This window comes from Oncorhynchus kisutch, linkage group LG29, assembly GCF_002021735.2.
Source record: "Oncorhynchus kisutch isolate 150728-3 linkage group LG29, Okis_V2, whole genome shotgun sequence".
Taxonomy (NCBI): domain Eukaryota; kingdom Metazoa; phylum Chordata; class Actinopteri; order Salmoniformes; family Salmonidae; genus Oncorhynchus; species Oncorhynchus kisutch.
In genome coordinates this window covers 37,022,798-37,038,817 of record NC_034202.2, presented here as the reverse complement: position 1 = coordinate 37,038,817, position 16,020 = coordinate 37,022,798, and the positions used below count along the sequence as shown (strand labels likewise).

At 43.0% G+C, this 16,020-nt stretch overlaps 2 protein-coding genes and 1 long non-coding RNA gene across 3 annotated transcripts; all 3 read right to left on the bottom strand.

The window, feature by feature from the left end:
- Nucleotides 1-621: 621 nt before the first annotated feature.
- Nucleotides 622-1,496, bottom strand: LOC116352939 (olfactory receptor 1361-like). Its single transcript, XM_031809082.1, has 3 exons — nt 1,240-1,496; nt 952-1,068; nt 622-823 (listed from the first exon to the last, which is right to left on the bottom strand). Exons 1-3 carry the CDS (start codon nt 1,494-1,496, stop codon nt 622-624), a joined length of 576 nt encoding a protein of 191 aa, XP_031664942.1.
- A 1,744-nt stretch (nt 1,497-3,240) lies between these two features.
- On the bottom strand, nt 3,241-4,210 carry LOC109873902 (uncharacterized). The gene is made up of 3 exons (XR_004206171.1): nt 4,130-4,210; nt 3,583-3,770; nt 3,241-3,293 (listed from the first exon to the last, which is right to left on the bottom strand). It is a non-coding gene; the product is annotated as an uncharacterized LOC109873902 (long non-coding RNA).
- Nucleotides 4,211-12,460: 8,250 nt separating this feature from the next.
- On the bottom strand, nt 12,461-14,399 carry LOC116352930 (olfactory receptor 10G4-like). Its single transcript, XM_031809495.1, has one exon. It carries the CDS (start codon nt 14,214-14,216, stop codon nt 13,254-13,256), a length of 963 nt encoding a protein of 320 aa, XP_031665355.1. The 5' UTR covers nt 14,217-14,399; the 3' UTR covers nt 12,461-13,253.
- Between the last annotated feature and the right edge of the window lie 1,621 nt (nt 14,400-16,020).

Here is a 16,020-nt window from a genome sequence, read left to right as displayed (position 1 = left end):
AATGCATAGTGCCAACTGTAAAGTTTGGTGAAGGAGGAATAGTGGCCTGGAGCTGTTTTTTAATGGTTCGGGCTAGGCCCCTTAGATCCAGTAAAGGGACATCTTAACGCTACAGCATTCAATGACATTCTAATCGATTCTGTGCTTCCAACTATGTGACAACACTTTGGGGAAGGCCCTTTTCTGTTTCAGCATGACAATGCACAGAGCACTGAGCTCAAACCCATCAAACAACTTTGGGATGAAATGGAACACCGACTGAAAGCCGGGCCTAATCGCCCCACATCAGTCCCCGACCTCAGTAATGCTCTTGTGGCTGAATGGAAGCAAGTCCCTGCAGCAATGTTCCAACATCTAGCGGAAAGCCTTCACATAAGAGTGGAGACTGTTATAACAGCAACGGGGGGACCAACTCCAAATTAATGGCCATGATTTTGGAATGAGATGTCTGACGAGCAGTACTTTTGGTCATAAGGTGTAGGTCTGAGGCATCAGAACAAGAGCTATATATTTATATTTATATCTGGCTAAATCTCTGACTCTGATCAGTATCAGAGCTATATGTTTAGGTATATAAACTAAATCTCTGGCTAAATCTCTGACTCTGATCAGTATGACTTCTCACCTGTCCTGGGGCAGTGTGATGGTGACCAGGGCGTGTGTGATACAGATGTATGATGATATGATGAAGACCATGGGGAAATAGAGCATTAAACAGGGGTTGAGATAAGATATTACTATGTTAGGGACCACATCAGAACAGGGGGCCGCCAGACGGAACAGGGGACCGTGGTCACAGAAGTAGCTGTTGATCACCAGAGACCTACAATACAATACATTTTCATTGTCCACATGTTACAGTGATCAACTGATCATTTATTTTTACAGCACCCGGCCTGGGATTCAAACCGGTAACCTTTCGGCAACAGGTTCACCACCTCAGCCACCTACCGGCAGAAGGAGAGTCGGGTGATGAAGAACACAGCCAGAAACACCAGGAACACAGCAAACGCCCAGGCAGCACCCGTCAGCTGGAACATGGACCTGTGAGTCACTATCATATGGTACCTATATGGACAGTGGAAACAAGCTGTTATCAGGGATTTTAGATGCAGTGTATTCATATATCAGGTTGAATTGTCAGTGAAAGCAGAAACATTATTATCACACAAGGGGCAATAATGAAGGCCTTTTGAATTGTATTTTTTGAATTATTAGATTTGATGTATTATCTGAGACCTGAGTGGGCAGCAGATGGCCACCAGTCTGTCGTAGGAGAGGATGATGAGGTTGAAGGACTGCATGTTGAGGAAGAGGAAGATGAAGAAGAGGCTAGCGAGGCACTGGTTGTAGGAGATGAGCTGTCTGCTGAACAGGAACGTATCCAGGAGCTTGGGGACCATGGCAGTGCTCCCACACACGTCTGTGAAGGCCAGGTTGAACACAGCAATGCACTTGGGGCTGTAAGGGTAAGATCCTGACTTGATTATCTCCATGGGAAAATGTTGTTTATACAACAAACACAGGACATAGACAATTACAGAGAAGGTAAATACAATCAATCAGTAAAGAAGTAGACAAAAAGTGGAGATCCTAAACATCTTTACACTGTCATCTGTAATGTGTAAGTTATCAACTATAGACCATCCAGCTGATCTAATGGTGGTTTTCATTCAGAATCAACTATAGACCATCCAGCTGAACCTAATGGTGGTTTTCATTCAGAATCAACTATAGACCATCCAGCTGATCCTAATGGTGGTTTTCATTCAGAATCAACTATAGACCATCCAGCTGACTTAATGGTGGTTTTCATTCAGAATCAACTATAGACCATCCAGCTGATCTAATGGTGGTTTTCATTCAGAATCAACTATAGACCATCCAGCTGATCCTAATGGTGGTTTTCATTCAGAATCAACTATAGACCATCCACCTGATCTAATGGTGGTTTTCATTCAGAATCAACTATAGACCATCCAGCTGATCCTAATGGTGGTTTTCATTCAGAATCAACTATAGACCATCCAGCTGATCCTAATGGTGGTTTTCATTCAGAATCAACTATAGACCATCCAGCTGACTTAATGGTGGTTTTCATTCAGAATCAACTATAGACCATCCAGCTGAACCTAATGGTGGTTTTCATTCAGAATCAACTACAGACCATCCAGCTGAACCTAATGGTGGTTTTCATTCAGAATCAACTATAGACCATCCAGCTGAACCTAATGGTGGTTTTCATTCAGAATCAACTATAGACCATCCAGCTGAACCTAATGGTGGTTTTCATTCAGAATCAACTATAGACCATCCAGCTGAACCTAATGGTGGTTTTCATTCAGAATCAACTATAGACCATCCACCTGATCTAATGGTGGTTTTCATTCAGAATCAACTATAGACCATCCAGCTGATCCTAATGGTGGTTTTCATTCAGAATCAACTATAGACCATCCAGCTGATCCTAATGGTGGTTTTCATTCAGAATCAACTATAGACCATCCAGCTGACTTAATGGTGGTTTTCATTCAGAATCAACTATAGACCATCCAGCTGAACCTAATGGTGGTTTTCATTCAGAATCAACTACAGACCATCCAGCTGAACCTAATGGTGGTTTTCATTCAGAATCAACTATAGACCATCCAGCTGAACCTAATGGTGGTTTTCATTCAGAATCAACTATAGACCATCCAGCTGAACCTAATGGTGGTTTTCATTCAGAATCAACTATAGACCATCCAGCTGAACCTAATGGTGGTTTTCATTCAGAATCAACTATAGACCATCCAGCTGAACCTAATGGTGGTTTTCATTCAGAATCAACTATAGACCATCCAGCTGAACCTAATGGTGGTTTTCTTTTAGAATCAACTATAGACCATCCAGCTGACCTAATGGTGGTTTTTATTCAGAATCAACTATAGACCATACAGCTGAACCTAATGGTGGTTTTTATTCAGAATCAACTATAGACCATCCAGCTGACTTAATGGTGGTTTTCATTCAGATGCCTTATTGAGAGGCAGGCCGGTAACCAGGGATACAGTTGAAATCCCGAGCTGATGGGGGGGAATCTAAAAGGAGTGAACTAGCAGCCAGAGCCCCTGTGCTACTTCAGCTTGTGTTGTGTGTGTTGTGGTTCATCTGGTTGGGTTCTGGAACTGCAAAAATACAGTCCAATAAAGGTAGAATTCTGCTGTATTATTACCACTGAGATAAAAGAGGACTGATTACCTGTGGAGACTGTTGTCCATGTAGATAACCATCATGACGAAGGTGTTGCCCACCTAGACCCAATACACACACACACACACACACACACACACACACACACACACACACACACACACACATACATACAGGAGGAACCATGACTCATAATGTAAATACAGGTCAATTCATTTGGCCGTTGACTATATGTGGTGCTATAGGACCCCAGCTGAAATGAAACTGCACCATATCAGGTTTTCTTAAAACTTCAAAAAAATACGTGCTTTCGATAGGAAAGTGAAACCTTTTCTAGTTAATCAAGTGGATCAAAGTTTGTGACAGCTTAGACCAGAGCTATGGACTAACCAGAGAGATGATGTATACGAAGCAGAGGAAGATGTAATAGTACTCCATGTGGGGGATGTCGATGAAACCACTGATGAAGAAGTAAGGGGGTCGGATAATGGTGTCAATGTTCTCTGTCTGGTTAGGGTCAGAGGTCAGGTAACTCATCCTGGTGGTGTTATCAGTGATTCCTCCTGGCTCGTAATAATCTGTGGAAATATAAAATAAATACATTACTGTTGTTTAATTCACCTGTTGAGACATTGCAATGGGTGAAACATCATCAATACAAAGGCAAATATCCAAGTTCAAATGTCTATTTTTAATGTAATTATATTTAAAAAACTAAGAATACAATGAATTTAACTGACAACAAAGTACAAAATAGAATCCATTTGACTTCTACCTCAGATACAGTTAAACAATTCTAATGAATAATCCAAGGAATAGCACTGGAAAGGTGATATTGGTTTCACGTTCCCTCCATTAGAATAACTCTTACCTGTTGAACCCTCATACTGTATAGTCTAACATGGTACAACTACATACTGCAGAAACTAAGTCTTACCTCGTCTTACCACAGACTTGATCCAAATGTCTCTCTTCAGTAGTCTGGTGATGTGTGTTGGGCTGAAGAACAATTTGTGGTGCTGGCTCTGAGTCTACCTCCACTGTTATACCTGCAGCCCCATGGTAAATCTGTAGTAGGATGTCCCTTGTGGACCACCGTAGTTGTGTATGACACACCTTGATTGAGTGAAGAAGACATGTCGGAGATCAATAACCTTGCTGTTGTTGTTGTTGTTGCTGTGTGGTTGTCATAGGACACATCTCAATGCCCTTCTGGATCTACCAACCACACAGGCTGAGAAGAGAGAGGAGGGAAATGAAAGAAAGAGGAGGTAAGAGAGAGGAAGGAGGAGAGAGAAAGAGGAGAAAGCAGAGAGAAAGAGAGTAGAGAGCAGAGAGAAAGAGAGGAGAGAGCAGAGAGAAAGAGAGTAGAAAGCAGAGAGAAAGAGAGTAGAGAGCAGAGAGAAAGAGAGTAGAGAGCAGAGAGAAAGAGAGTAGAGAGCAGAGAGAAAGAGAGTAGAGAGCAGAGAGAAAGAGAGTAGAGAGCAGAGAGAAAGAGAGTAGAGAGCAGAGAGAAAGAGAGCAGAGAGCAGAGAGAAAGAGAGCAGAGAGAAAGAGAGTAGAGAGCAGAGAGAAAGAGAGTAGAGAGCAGAGAGAAAGATAGTAGAGAGCAGAGAGAATGAGAGTAGAGAGCAGAGAGAAAGAGAGTAGAGAGCAGAGAGAAAGAGAGTAGAGAGCAGAGAGAAAGAGAGTAGAGAGCAGAGAGAAAGAGAGTAGAGAGCCGAGAGAAAGAGAGTAGAGAGCAGAGAGAAAGAGAGTAGAGAGTAGAGAGAAAGAGAGGAGAGAGCAGAGAGAAAGAGAGTAGAAAGCAGAGAGAAAGAGAGTAGAGAGCAGAGAGAAAGAGAGTAGAGAGCAGAGAGAAAGAGAGTAGAGAGCAGAGAGAAAGAGAGTAGAGAGCAGAGAGAAAGAGAGCAGAGAGAAAGAGAGTAGAGAGCAGAGAGAAAGAGAGTAGAGAGCAGAGAGAAAGACAGTAGAGAGCAGAGAGAATGAGAGTAGAGAGCAGAGAGAAAGAGAGTAGAGAGCAGAGAGAAAGAGAGTAGAGAGCAGAGAGAAAGAGAGTAGAGAGCAGAGAGAAAGAGAGTAGAGAGCAGAGAGAAAGAGAGTAGAGAGCCGAGAGAAAGAGAGTAGAGAGCAGAGAGAAAGAGAGTAGAGAGTAGAGAGAAAGAGAGGAGAGAGCAGAGAGAAAGAGAGTAGAAAGCAGAGAGAAAGAGAGCAGAGAGAAAGAGAGTAGAGTTGACTATTCAGATCCAATCAAAGTTACATTTTTTATGTTTTGGTTACTGTGGTAATTTTAATAATTTAGTAGACACTCTCATCCAGTTGAGCTAATGAATTGAGCTAATGACAGTAGCGTAAAGTACTTAAGTGAAACTACTTTAAGGTGCTAATTTAGTCGTTTTTTGGGGGGGTATCTGTACTTCCCTTAATATTTATATTTTTGACAAGTTTTACTTTTACTTCACTACATTCCTTAAGAAAATATTGTACTTTTACTCCAGGATGATAACTAGACCTCTATCTATTTGTAGTTTCATATTGTCACGACTTCCGCCGAAGTTATCTCCCCTGCCTGTTCGGGTGGTGCTCGGCGGTCGTCGTCACCGTCCTACTAGCCGCTACCGATCCCTTTTTCGTTTGTCTGTTGGTTTTGTCTTATTAGTTTCACCTGTGTGTATTTTGGTTTAGTTAGCATCCCTATATGTAGTAGTTTGACCCGCCCTTGTTTTGTGCGGGATTGTCTTTTGTTACGTGTGTACATATTAGGTTGTGGTGTATTTTATTTTCAATACTGGACACCCTGTGGTTTTGGGTTGTCTGGTATAGTGTTGCGCCCTGTATTGTATTGGGCTTATCAGTTTGGTGTGCAATAGTAAAGCACTTTACTCCGATACTCTCTCTATGCATCTGATTCCTGCACACACACGTAGTCCCGCGTGACACATATAGGATGATTTCTAAACCTCTATCTATCTGTTTTCTCATCTTACTCAACTGTTACCATGTACCTGGAACAAAGATAGCTCAGATGTGTCTTTTAAAATACTATTTCAGCAAATGTTGGTGGGGCATCTGAACCTGTTTTAATGATACTCCCGAATCTCTATGATCAATAAAATATTTTCTTGATTATACTTTTAACAGAGCTGGGATTTACTTCAATGTGCGTTCACCCTATTGCTTCCACCTATCAAGTTGTTTCAGAGTGCCTAGTGAGGAGGGGTTAGGGATTCTTCTGGACAGGACCTAAATATACTGGCCTAATAACCACATGCCCTAGACATATTCCTTATTGGGACAGTGGTTAGAGCGATCATTGGTGCTGGTGGCCTGGGTTTGAGACCCAGGCCAGCCATATTCCTTATTGGGACAGTGGTTAGAGCGATCATTGGTGCTGGTGCCTGGGTTTGAGACCCAGACCAGCCATATTCCTTATTGGGACAGTGGTTAGAGCGATCATTGGTGCTGGTGCCTGGGTTTGAGACCCAGGCCAGCCATATTCCTTATTGGGACAGTGGTTAGAGCGATCATTGGTGCTGGTGCCTGGGTTTGAGACCCAGGCCAGCCATATTCCTTATTGGGACAGTGGTTAGAGCGATCATTGGTGCTGGTGCCTGGGTTTGAGACCCAGGCCAGCCATATTCCTTATTGGGACAGTGGTTAGAGCGATCATTGGTGCTGGTGCCTGGGTTTGAGACCCAGGTCAGCCATATTCCTTATTGGGACAGTGGTTAGAGCGATCATTGGTGCTGGTGCCTGGGTTTGAGACCCAGGTCAGCCATATTCCTTATTGGGACAGTGGTTAGAGCGATCATTGGTGCTGGTGCCTGGGTTTGAGACCCAGGCCAGCCATAATCCTTATTGGGACAGTGGTTAGAGCGATCATTGGTGCTGGTGCCTGGGTTTGAGACCCAGACCAGCCATATTCATTATTTGGACAGTGGTTAGAGCGATCATTGGTGCTGGTGCCTGGGTTTGAGACCCAGGTCAGCCATATTCCTTATTGGGACAGTGGTTAGAGCGATCATTGGTGCTGGTGCCTGGGTTTTAGACCCAGACCAGCCATATTCATTATTGGGACAGTGGTTAGAGCGATCATTGGTGCTGGTGCCTGGGTTTGAGACCCAGGCCAGCCATATTCCTTATTGGGACAGTGGTTAGAGCGATCATTGGTGCTGGTGCCTGGGTTTGAGACCCAGACCAGCCATATTCCTTATTGGGACAGTGGTTAGAGCGATCATTGGTGCTGGTGCCTGGGTTTGAGACCCAGACCAGCCATATTCCTTATTGGGACAGTGGTTAGAGCGATCATTGGTGCTGGTGCCTGGGTTTGAGACCCAGGTCAGCCATATTCCTTATTGGGACAGTGGTTAGAGCGATCATTGGTGCTGGTGCCTGGGTTTGAGACCCAGACCAGCCATATTCCTTATTGGGACAGTGGTTAGAGCGATCATTGGTGCTGGTGCCTGGGTTTGAGACCCAGACCAGCCATATTCCTTATTGGGACAGTGGTTAGAGCGATCATTGGTGCTGGTGCCTGGGTTTGAGACCCAGACCAGCCATATTCCTTATTGGGACAGTGGTTAGAGCGATCATTGGTGCTGGTGCCTGGGTTTGAGACCCAGACCAGCCATATTCCTTATTGGGACAGTGGTTAGAGCGATCATTGGTGCTGGTGCCTGGGTTTGAGACCCAGACCAGCCATATTCATTATTTGGCAGCAGTTAAAACACACTTTTCTCAGTTAATTAAATGCAGTTTCCCATTTTACATTTGAAAACTTTACAGTCCAATATCAAACAACCACCAAGAGGTAGGCTCTCTCTCCCTCAGTTGTCTATGTACATCAACAACTAGCTAATGTTAGCCAGAGTGAGGTGAGCTCAACTCTAATCAGCAAACAGTAGATAAACACTTTTTCTGCTTTTAGTTGGCCGTCAACATACCACTGATGAATGATGAACGATGGGGAATGTCCCAACTGTCCCAACCCACATTGTCCCAATTTCCCAACCCACATTTTGACAACTGAATGTGAACTTGCCTGCCTGCTAATTTGATCAATACCAAATCCGTTTGATTGATAACTAGAGATATGCTAACTGTTGACAACATAGCTAGCATAGCTAGCTAGCAAAGTGATTCACATTTCTTGCTAGTTAACCAATTGACACCTGCATCTGTAGCTGTAGCCACCGAAAAACGATATGGGGGGGAAAGTCATTCACCCACTTGTTCAAGGACATGACATCCTCCCTAGCTAACATTAGGCCTTGTGTGTTTAGCTTGCTAAATAAATAGCTACATAAATAGATAAGCTAGCCTATTAGCCACATTACTCAATGTCATGGAATTTTGAGTCAAATTTAACCTAATTTGAAAACTTCATATAAAGTTGGCTTGGTAGCATAAACTGCAAATGTTATATTTTTACTGATATTATGATTGTCTGTTGGATTCCAATCGGCAACGTAGTTAAAATGCTGTCCATTCAACTTTAAATTGTTGAAATAAGTAAGTTCCCATGAAATGTGTCTGGAACATTGTTTGATATTGGACTGTGAAGGTGGTAAATTACATTTTAATGGCATCGGACCGAGGCTCTGCATCTGTCCTCGTGCTCCTAGACCTTAGTGCTGCTTTTGATACCATCGATCACCACATTCTTTTGGAGAGATTGGAAAACCAAATTGGTCTACACGGACAAGTTCTGGCCTGGTTTAGATCTTATCTGTCGGAAAGATATCAGTTTGTCTCTGTGAATGGTTTATCCTCTGACAAATCAACTGTACATTTCGGTGTTCCTCAAGGTTCCGTTTTAGGACCACTATTGTTTTCACTATATATTTTACCTCTTGGGGATGTTATTCGAAAACATAATGTTAACTTTCACTGCTATGCGGATGACACACAGCTGCACATTTCAATGAAACATGGTGAAGCCCCAAAATTGCCCTTGCTAGAAGCATGTGTTTCAGACATAAGGAAGTGGATGGCTGCAAACTTTCTACTTTTAAACTCGGACAAAACAGAGATGCTTGTTCTAGGTCCCAAGAAACAAAGAGATCTTCTGTTGAATCTGACAATTAATCTTAATGGTTGTACAGTCGTCTCAAATAAAACTGTGAAGGACCTCGGCGTTACTCTGGACCCTGATCTCTCTTTTGAAGAACATATCAAGACCATTTCAAGGACAGCTTTTTTCCATCTACGTAACATTGCAAAAATCAGAAACTTTCTGTCCAAAAATGATGCAGAAAAATTTATCCATGCTTTTGTCACTTCTAGATTAGACTACTGCAATGCTCTACTTTCCGGCTACCCGGATAAAGCACTAAATAAACTTCAGTTGGTGCTAAATACGGCTGCTAGAATCCTGACTAGAACCAAAAAATTTGATCATATTACTCCAGTGCTAGCCTCTCTACACTGGCTTGCTGTCAAAGCAAGGGCTTATTTCAAGGTTTTACTGCTAACCTACAAAGCATTACATGGTCTTGCTCCTACCTATCTCTCTGATTTGGTCCTGCCGTACATACCTACACGTACGCTACGGTCACAAGACGCAGGCCTCCTAATTGTCCCTAGAATTTCTAAGCAAACAGCTGGAGGCAGGGCTTTCTCCTATAGAGCTCCATTTTTATGGAACGGTCTGCCTACCCATCTCAGAGACGCAAACTCGGTCTCAACCTTTAAGTCTTTACTGAAGACTTATCTCTTCAGTGGGTCATATGATTGAGTGTAGTCGAACCGCCCTTGCTGTCTCTGCCTGGCCGGTTCCCCTCTTTCCACTGGGATTCTCTGCCACTAACCCTATTACAGGGGCTGAGTCACTGGCTTACTGGGGCTCTCTCATGCCGTCCCTGGAAGGGGTGCGTCACCTGAGTGGGTTGATTCACTGATGTGGTCATCCTGTCTGGGTTGGCGCCCCCCCCCCCCTTGGGTTGTGCCATGGCGGAGATCTTTGTGGGCTATACTCAGCCTTGTCTCAGGATGGTAAGTTGGTGGTTGAAGATATCCCTCTAGTGGTGTGGGGGCTGTGCTTTGGCAAAGTGGGTGGGGTTATATCCTTCCTGTTTGGCCCTGTCCGGGGGTGTCCTCGGATGGGGCCACAGTGTCTCCTGACCCCTCCTGTCTCAGCCTCCAGTATTTATGCTGCAGTAGTTTATGTGTCGGGGGGCTAGGGTCAGTTTGTTATATCTGGAGTACTTCTCCTGTCCTATTCGGTGTCCTGTGTGAATCTAAGTGTGCGTTCTCTAATTCTCTCCTTCTCTCTTTCTTTCTCTCTCTCGGAGGACCTGAGCACTAGGACCATGCCCCAGGACTACCTGACATGATGACTCCTTGCTGTCCCCAGTCCACCTGACCGTGCTGCTGCTCCAGTTTCAACTGTTCTGCCTTATTATTATTCGACCTTGCTGGTCATTAATGAACATTTGAACATCTTGACCATGTTCTGTTATAATCTCCACCCGGCACAGCCAGAAGAGGACTGGCCACCCCACATAGCCTGGTTCCTCTCTAGGTTTCTTCCTAGGTTTTGGCCTTTCTAGGGAGTTTTTCCTAGCCACCGTGCTTCTACACCTGCATTGCTTACTGTTTGGGGTTTTAGGCTGGGTTTCTGTACAGCACTTTGAGATATCAGCTGATGTACGAAGGGCTATATAAATATATATAAATAAATAAATGTGATATCTTATATTATGTGGACATGGCAACCATGTCCTGTATATGTTCGGTAAACATGGTAACCATGTCCTGTATATGTTCGGTAAACATGGTAACCATGTCCTGTATATGTTCGGTAAACATGGCAACCATGTCCTGTATATGTTCGGTAAACATGGTCACCATGTTCACACACACAACAGTCAGGTATTATCAGTACTGTAATGGCTTACAGATTGCAGTGACACTGATGACGCCATGACACTTACAATGGATTGTTTTTATTGTTACTAAGCTTCAATAAAATAAATAGAGCTATTTCATTAACAACAATGCACAGTGACATAGTGGTCTTCTCACATATAAACATGACCCATATTTTATATTTCTTTGTGTCTGTAACTTTAAATGTATTTTGTAAAAGGATCCTTTAAATGAGACCAAACTCTTTGGTCCTGTGTGGCTCAGACAGACTTCCCAGGATGCATCTCAAATGGCACCCTATTCCCTATATAGTGCACTACTTTTGGTTCCTGGTCACCTGGCACTATAAAGGGAATAGGGTGCCATTTGGGACAGAGGCCCAGTCTCCTCTTGTCTCCCAGCTTCTCCACTGCATCTCCGTAGGCCTCAATAACCAGATCCTGACTCAATGAATGCAACCAATCATTATTAATGGTTCTTATGGGTGATGATGATGACACAGTGGGAATAGACATTAACCACTACGCTGGTGGGGATTGTGACCTACTAAAGCTGTGTAGCATATTATAGCTATAAATTCTTGACTTCATTTTTATATCACTTTATTCAGAGGGCCTGTGGATTCATTGATAAAGAGTCAGGTTACAATCAAGCTCCTTTCTATAGATGAGTCCTTCCCAACTAGCAGCAGCACCAACTTTAGTTGCACAACAACATGTTATCTCCATCACTTCACTTCTCTGTCATTCACACATCTCTCATGTGAAACTCTTCTCACTCGCAGATGAGTATGGGAAAGGTACTTTCAGAATAAAACCCAAACATTAATTCTAAATGATGATGCCATAATAAAAGTATTGATAGACCTTACATACAGCAGTTCTGATGACTAAACTATCGCTGAATTACCATGGCTACACTAGTACTATTGACAATCTCTTCATGGTGTGCTTGGGGCTATGATCCTGGCCTAGTAGGCATAAGAAAGAACAAGATCCAGATCAATCTTTGCCGTGAAATAAGTAAAAGTTAAATGTATTCCGAGAGGGCTTCATCCTGGTCCAATTTTCATATTCGTCCAATCTTTATCAGTGTTTAGACAATTGGGTGTTTGTTCAATTGGGTGTTTGTTGTGGTGTGTATCGGGGTGGTTGTGGTGTGTATCGGGGTGGTTGTGGTGTGTATCGGTTGGTTGTGGTGTGTATCAGCGTTGTGGTGTGTATCGGTTGGTTGTGGTGTGTTTCAGGTGGTTGTGGTGTTTATCAGCGTTGTGGTGTGTATCGGTTGGTTGTGGTGTGTATCAGCGTTGTGGTGTGTATCGGTTGGTTGTGGTGTGTTTCAGGTGGTTGTGGTGTGTATCAGCGTTGTGGTGTGTATCGGTTGGTTGTGGTGTGTTTCAGGTGGTTGTGGTGTGTATCAGCGTTGTGGTGTGTTTCAGGTGGTTGTGGTGTGTATCAGCGTTGGTGGTGTGAGTCGGGTGGTTGTATCTATTCACAGACAGAAAATTTGATATTCGGTCAGTAGTAATGAGCTGCCTGGAAGAGAGTCAACACTATTCATATTGTTCATCACAATATAAGGGCTCTCAAGTGGCACAGCGTTCTAAGGCACTGCATCTCACTGCAAGAGGCGTCACTACAGTCCCTAGTTCGATTCCAGGCTCTATCACATTCGGACGTGATTGGAAGTCCAATAGGGTGGCGCACAATTGCCCCAGCGTTGTCCGTGTTTGTCCGATGTAGGCCGTCATAGTAAAAAAAATAATCTGTTCTTAACTGACTTTTCAAGTTAAATAAGTATATATAAATAGGGGTTATATAATCAAATCAAGTTTATTTGTGATTTTCACAGGACATACGTTATGTACACTATAACGTACATTGAAATTCTAACTTGCATGTTTAACTCTCGACATTGCAACAACAATAAAAAAAAGTATGTTGAATATTTAGTGTAATAAAATAAAACCATTTAGATATCTTCAGGTGTAATGTAACGTGCTGACAGAAGAAGCCGGAACTATTTAAACCTTGGATTGTGGTTATTCAACAGAAATTCAATCTGATCTTTTTTGAAGACGAAGCAACTCTTAAAGTCAATGTAAACGCTGCTGATGTGAGCTGAAGGGGAAATTATCTTTAAAACCTTTAAACACACTGATTTGAAGTCACAACATAATACTTTTCACTACCTCATTTCATCACTGCCGTTCTTTTCCTAGACAGTATCTGAACCAATCTCTTTCTAATCTCCTTGGTCTTCAGACAGTAGACTACTGGGTTGATCAGAGAAGGTAACAGTGTGGCCATAATCAGTAAAGCATTACGCTCCGTCAGATTCAGCCTCACCCCTATCCTCGTCAACAACACAGAGACTAACTTGGGAGCGTAGAAACAGAACACCACAATGATGTGACAAATACAGGTATTAAACACCTGCACTCTGCTCTCGTTGTTAGGCAGTCTCAGTACTGTGTAGATCAGATTCACGTATGACAGCAGAATGAATGTGAGCTGTGCACCAACCAACCACAGACCCAGGATGGTGGGAAGCATCCAATAGGGTTCAGGGTTGACACAGGCAGCTCTGACCATAGCAGGATAGTCACAGAACACATATCTAATGATGGGCTGGCAGTATGGAAGGCTGTCTGCCTGAGCTGTTAATACCCCCATGACCCCTAACCCTATCAGCCAGGTAGCTGTGATCAATAGGAAGAGCCGTGGGTTAGTCAGGATGCTGTGGTACCTAAGAGGGGTTCTGATAGCGATGGTTCGGTCCAAAGCCATCAGGGACAGGGACAGACACTCTTCGATGTCACCCAGGTGGTAGATGTACATGCTTGATATGCAGGAGTAGTAAGAAATGGTTTTGACCTCGCCCAGCAGGACAGAGATCATGGTGATGCTGGTGCTGGTGGTGAACATGATGTCCACCACGGCCAGGTTACAGATGAGGAGGTACATGGGCGTGTGCAGCCGTCTGTCCGTCAAAATGATGCAGATGTTGGTGCCGCTTCCCAGAATCACAAGGAAATAGGTGATGAAGATGAGGAAGCCCAGGAGCTTCTGGTAAGAGAGGTGGTCGAAGCCTGTGATGGTAAACTCCTCCACATTCTTCCCCGTGAAATTCACTAGAAGTTCACTAAAAATCATCTTCAAGCATCAACCCTTGTGAGTTATTAAAATTAAATCACTATATTCCTATAGCTTCAAATACAAATTAGTTAATTTGAAAACAGTACAACAGTACAAAAATCCAAATGTATTTGATTCTTCAAACAAAGCAGTCTCCACAATGCAATCCGTCCATAACTTGTTAAGTTGTGGAGCCAATCCAAGCCCTGCGGTAGAATTTAGTGGAGCAGATTTTAAAGAGGCTCAATCCACCCAGGGAGTGGCAAAAACAGACATGGAGGACACAGGGGAGAGGGATCCAAAGTCATTATGCTTTGGAAAGCTTTCAAAGTTTTCTAATTAAGTAAACATGACACTACTCAAAAGTTTAAACATAAGATATACAGATATACAGTGCCTTGCAAAAGTATTCATCCCCCTTGGCATTTTTCCTATTTTGTTGCATTACAACCTGCAATTTAAATCGATTTGGATTTCATGTAATGTACATACTTATAATAGTCCAAATTGGTGAAGTGAAATGAAAAAAAATGAATGTTTAAAAAAATTAAATGAACGTAAAAGTGGTGTGTGCATATGTATTCACCCCCTTTGCTATGAAGCCCCAACCAATTTCCTTCAGAAGTCACATAATTAGTTAAAGTCCACCTGTGTGCAATTTAAGTGTCACATGATATGTCACCTGATCTCTGTATATATACACATGTTCTGAAAGGCCCCAGACTCTGCAACACCACTAAGCAAGGGGCACCACCAAGCAAGCGGCACCATGAAGACCAAGGAGCTCTCCAAACAGGTCAGGGACAAAGTTGTAGAGAAGTACAGATCAGGGTTGGGTTATAAAAAAATATCAGAAACTTTAAACATCCCACAGAGAACCATCAAATCCATTATTTAAAAATATATATATGGCACCAAAACAAACCTCCCAAGAGAAGGCCGCCCACCAAAACTCACAGACCAGACAAGGATGTCATTAATCAGAGAGGAAACAAAGAGACCAAAGAAAAGCCTGAAAGAGCTGCCAAGCTCCACAGCAGAGATTGGCCAATCTGTCCATAGGACCACTTTAAGCTGTACACTCCACAGAGCTAGGCTTTACTGGAAAGTGGCCAGAAAAAAGCAATTTCTTAAAGAGAAAAATAAGAAAACACGTTTGGTGCTCACCAAGTGGCATGTGGGAGACTCTCTAAACATATGGAAGGAGGTACTCTGGTCAGATGAGAGTAAAATGTAGCTTTTTGGCCATCAAGGAAAATGCTATGTCTGGCGCAAACCCAACACCTCTTATCACTCAACATCTCCACAGTGAAGCATGGTGGTGGCAGCATCATGCTGTGGAGATGTTTTTCATCGGCAGGGACTGGGAAACTGGTCAGAATTGAAGTAATGATGGATGGCGCTAAATGCAGGGAAATTCTTGAGGGAAACCTGTTTCAGTCTTCCAGAGATTTGAGACTGAGACAGAGGTTCACCTTCCAGCAGGACAATGATCTTAAGCATACTGCTAAAGCAGCACTCGAGTGGTTTAAGCTCTTAAAGCTAGGGGGCAGAATTTTCACTTTTGGATAAATAGCATGCCCAATTTCAACTTCCTGCTACTCATGCCAAGAATATAAGATATGCATATTATTCATATATCTGGATAGAAAACACTCTGAAGTTTCTAAAACTGTTTGAATCATGTCTGTGATAATAACAGAACTTATGTAGCAGGCAAAACCCAGAGGACTAACTGTTCAGATTTTCTTTTCCCCCCTCTCTGTTCCCTATCTTGTCTTTGCCATTGGATATTTAATAGTATATTCAACAAAATATTGGA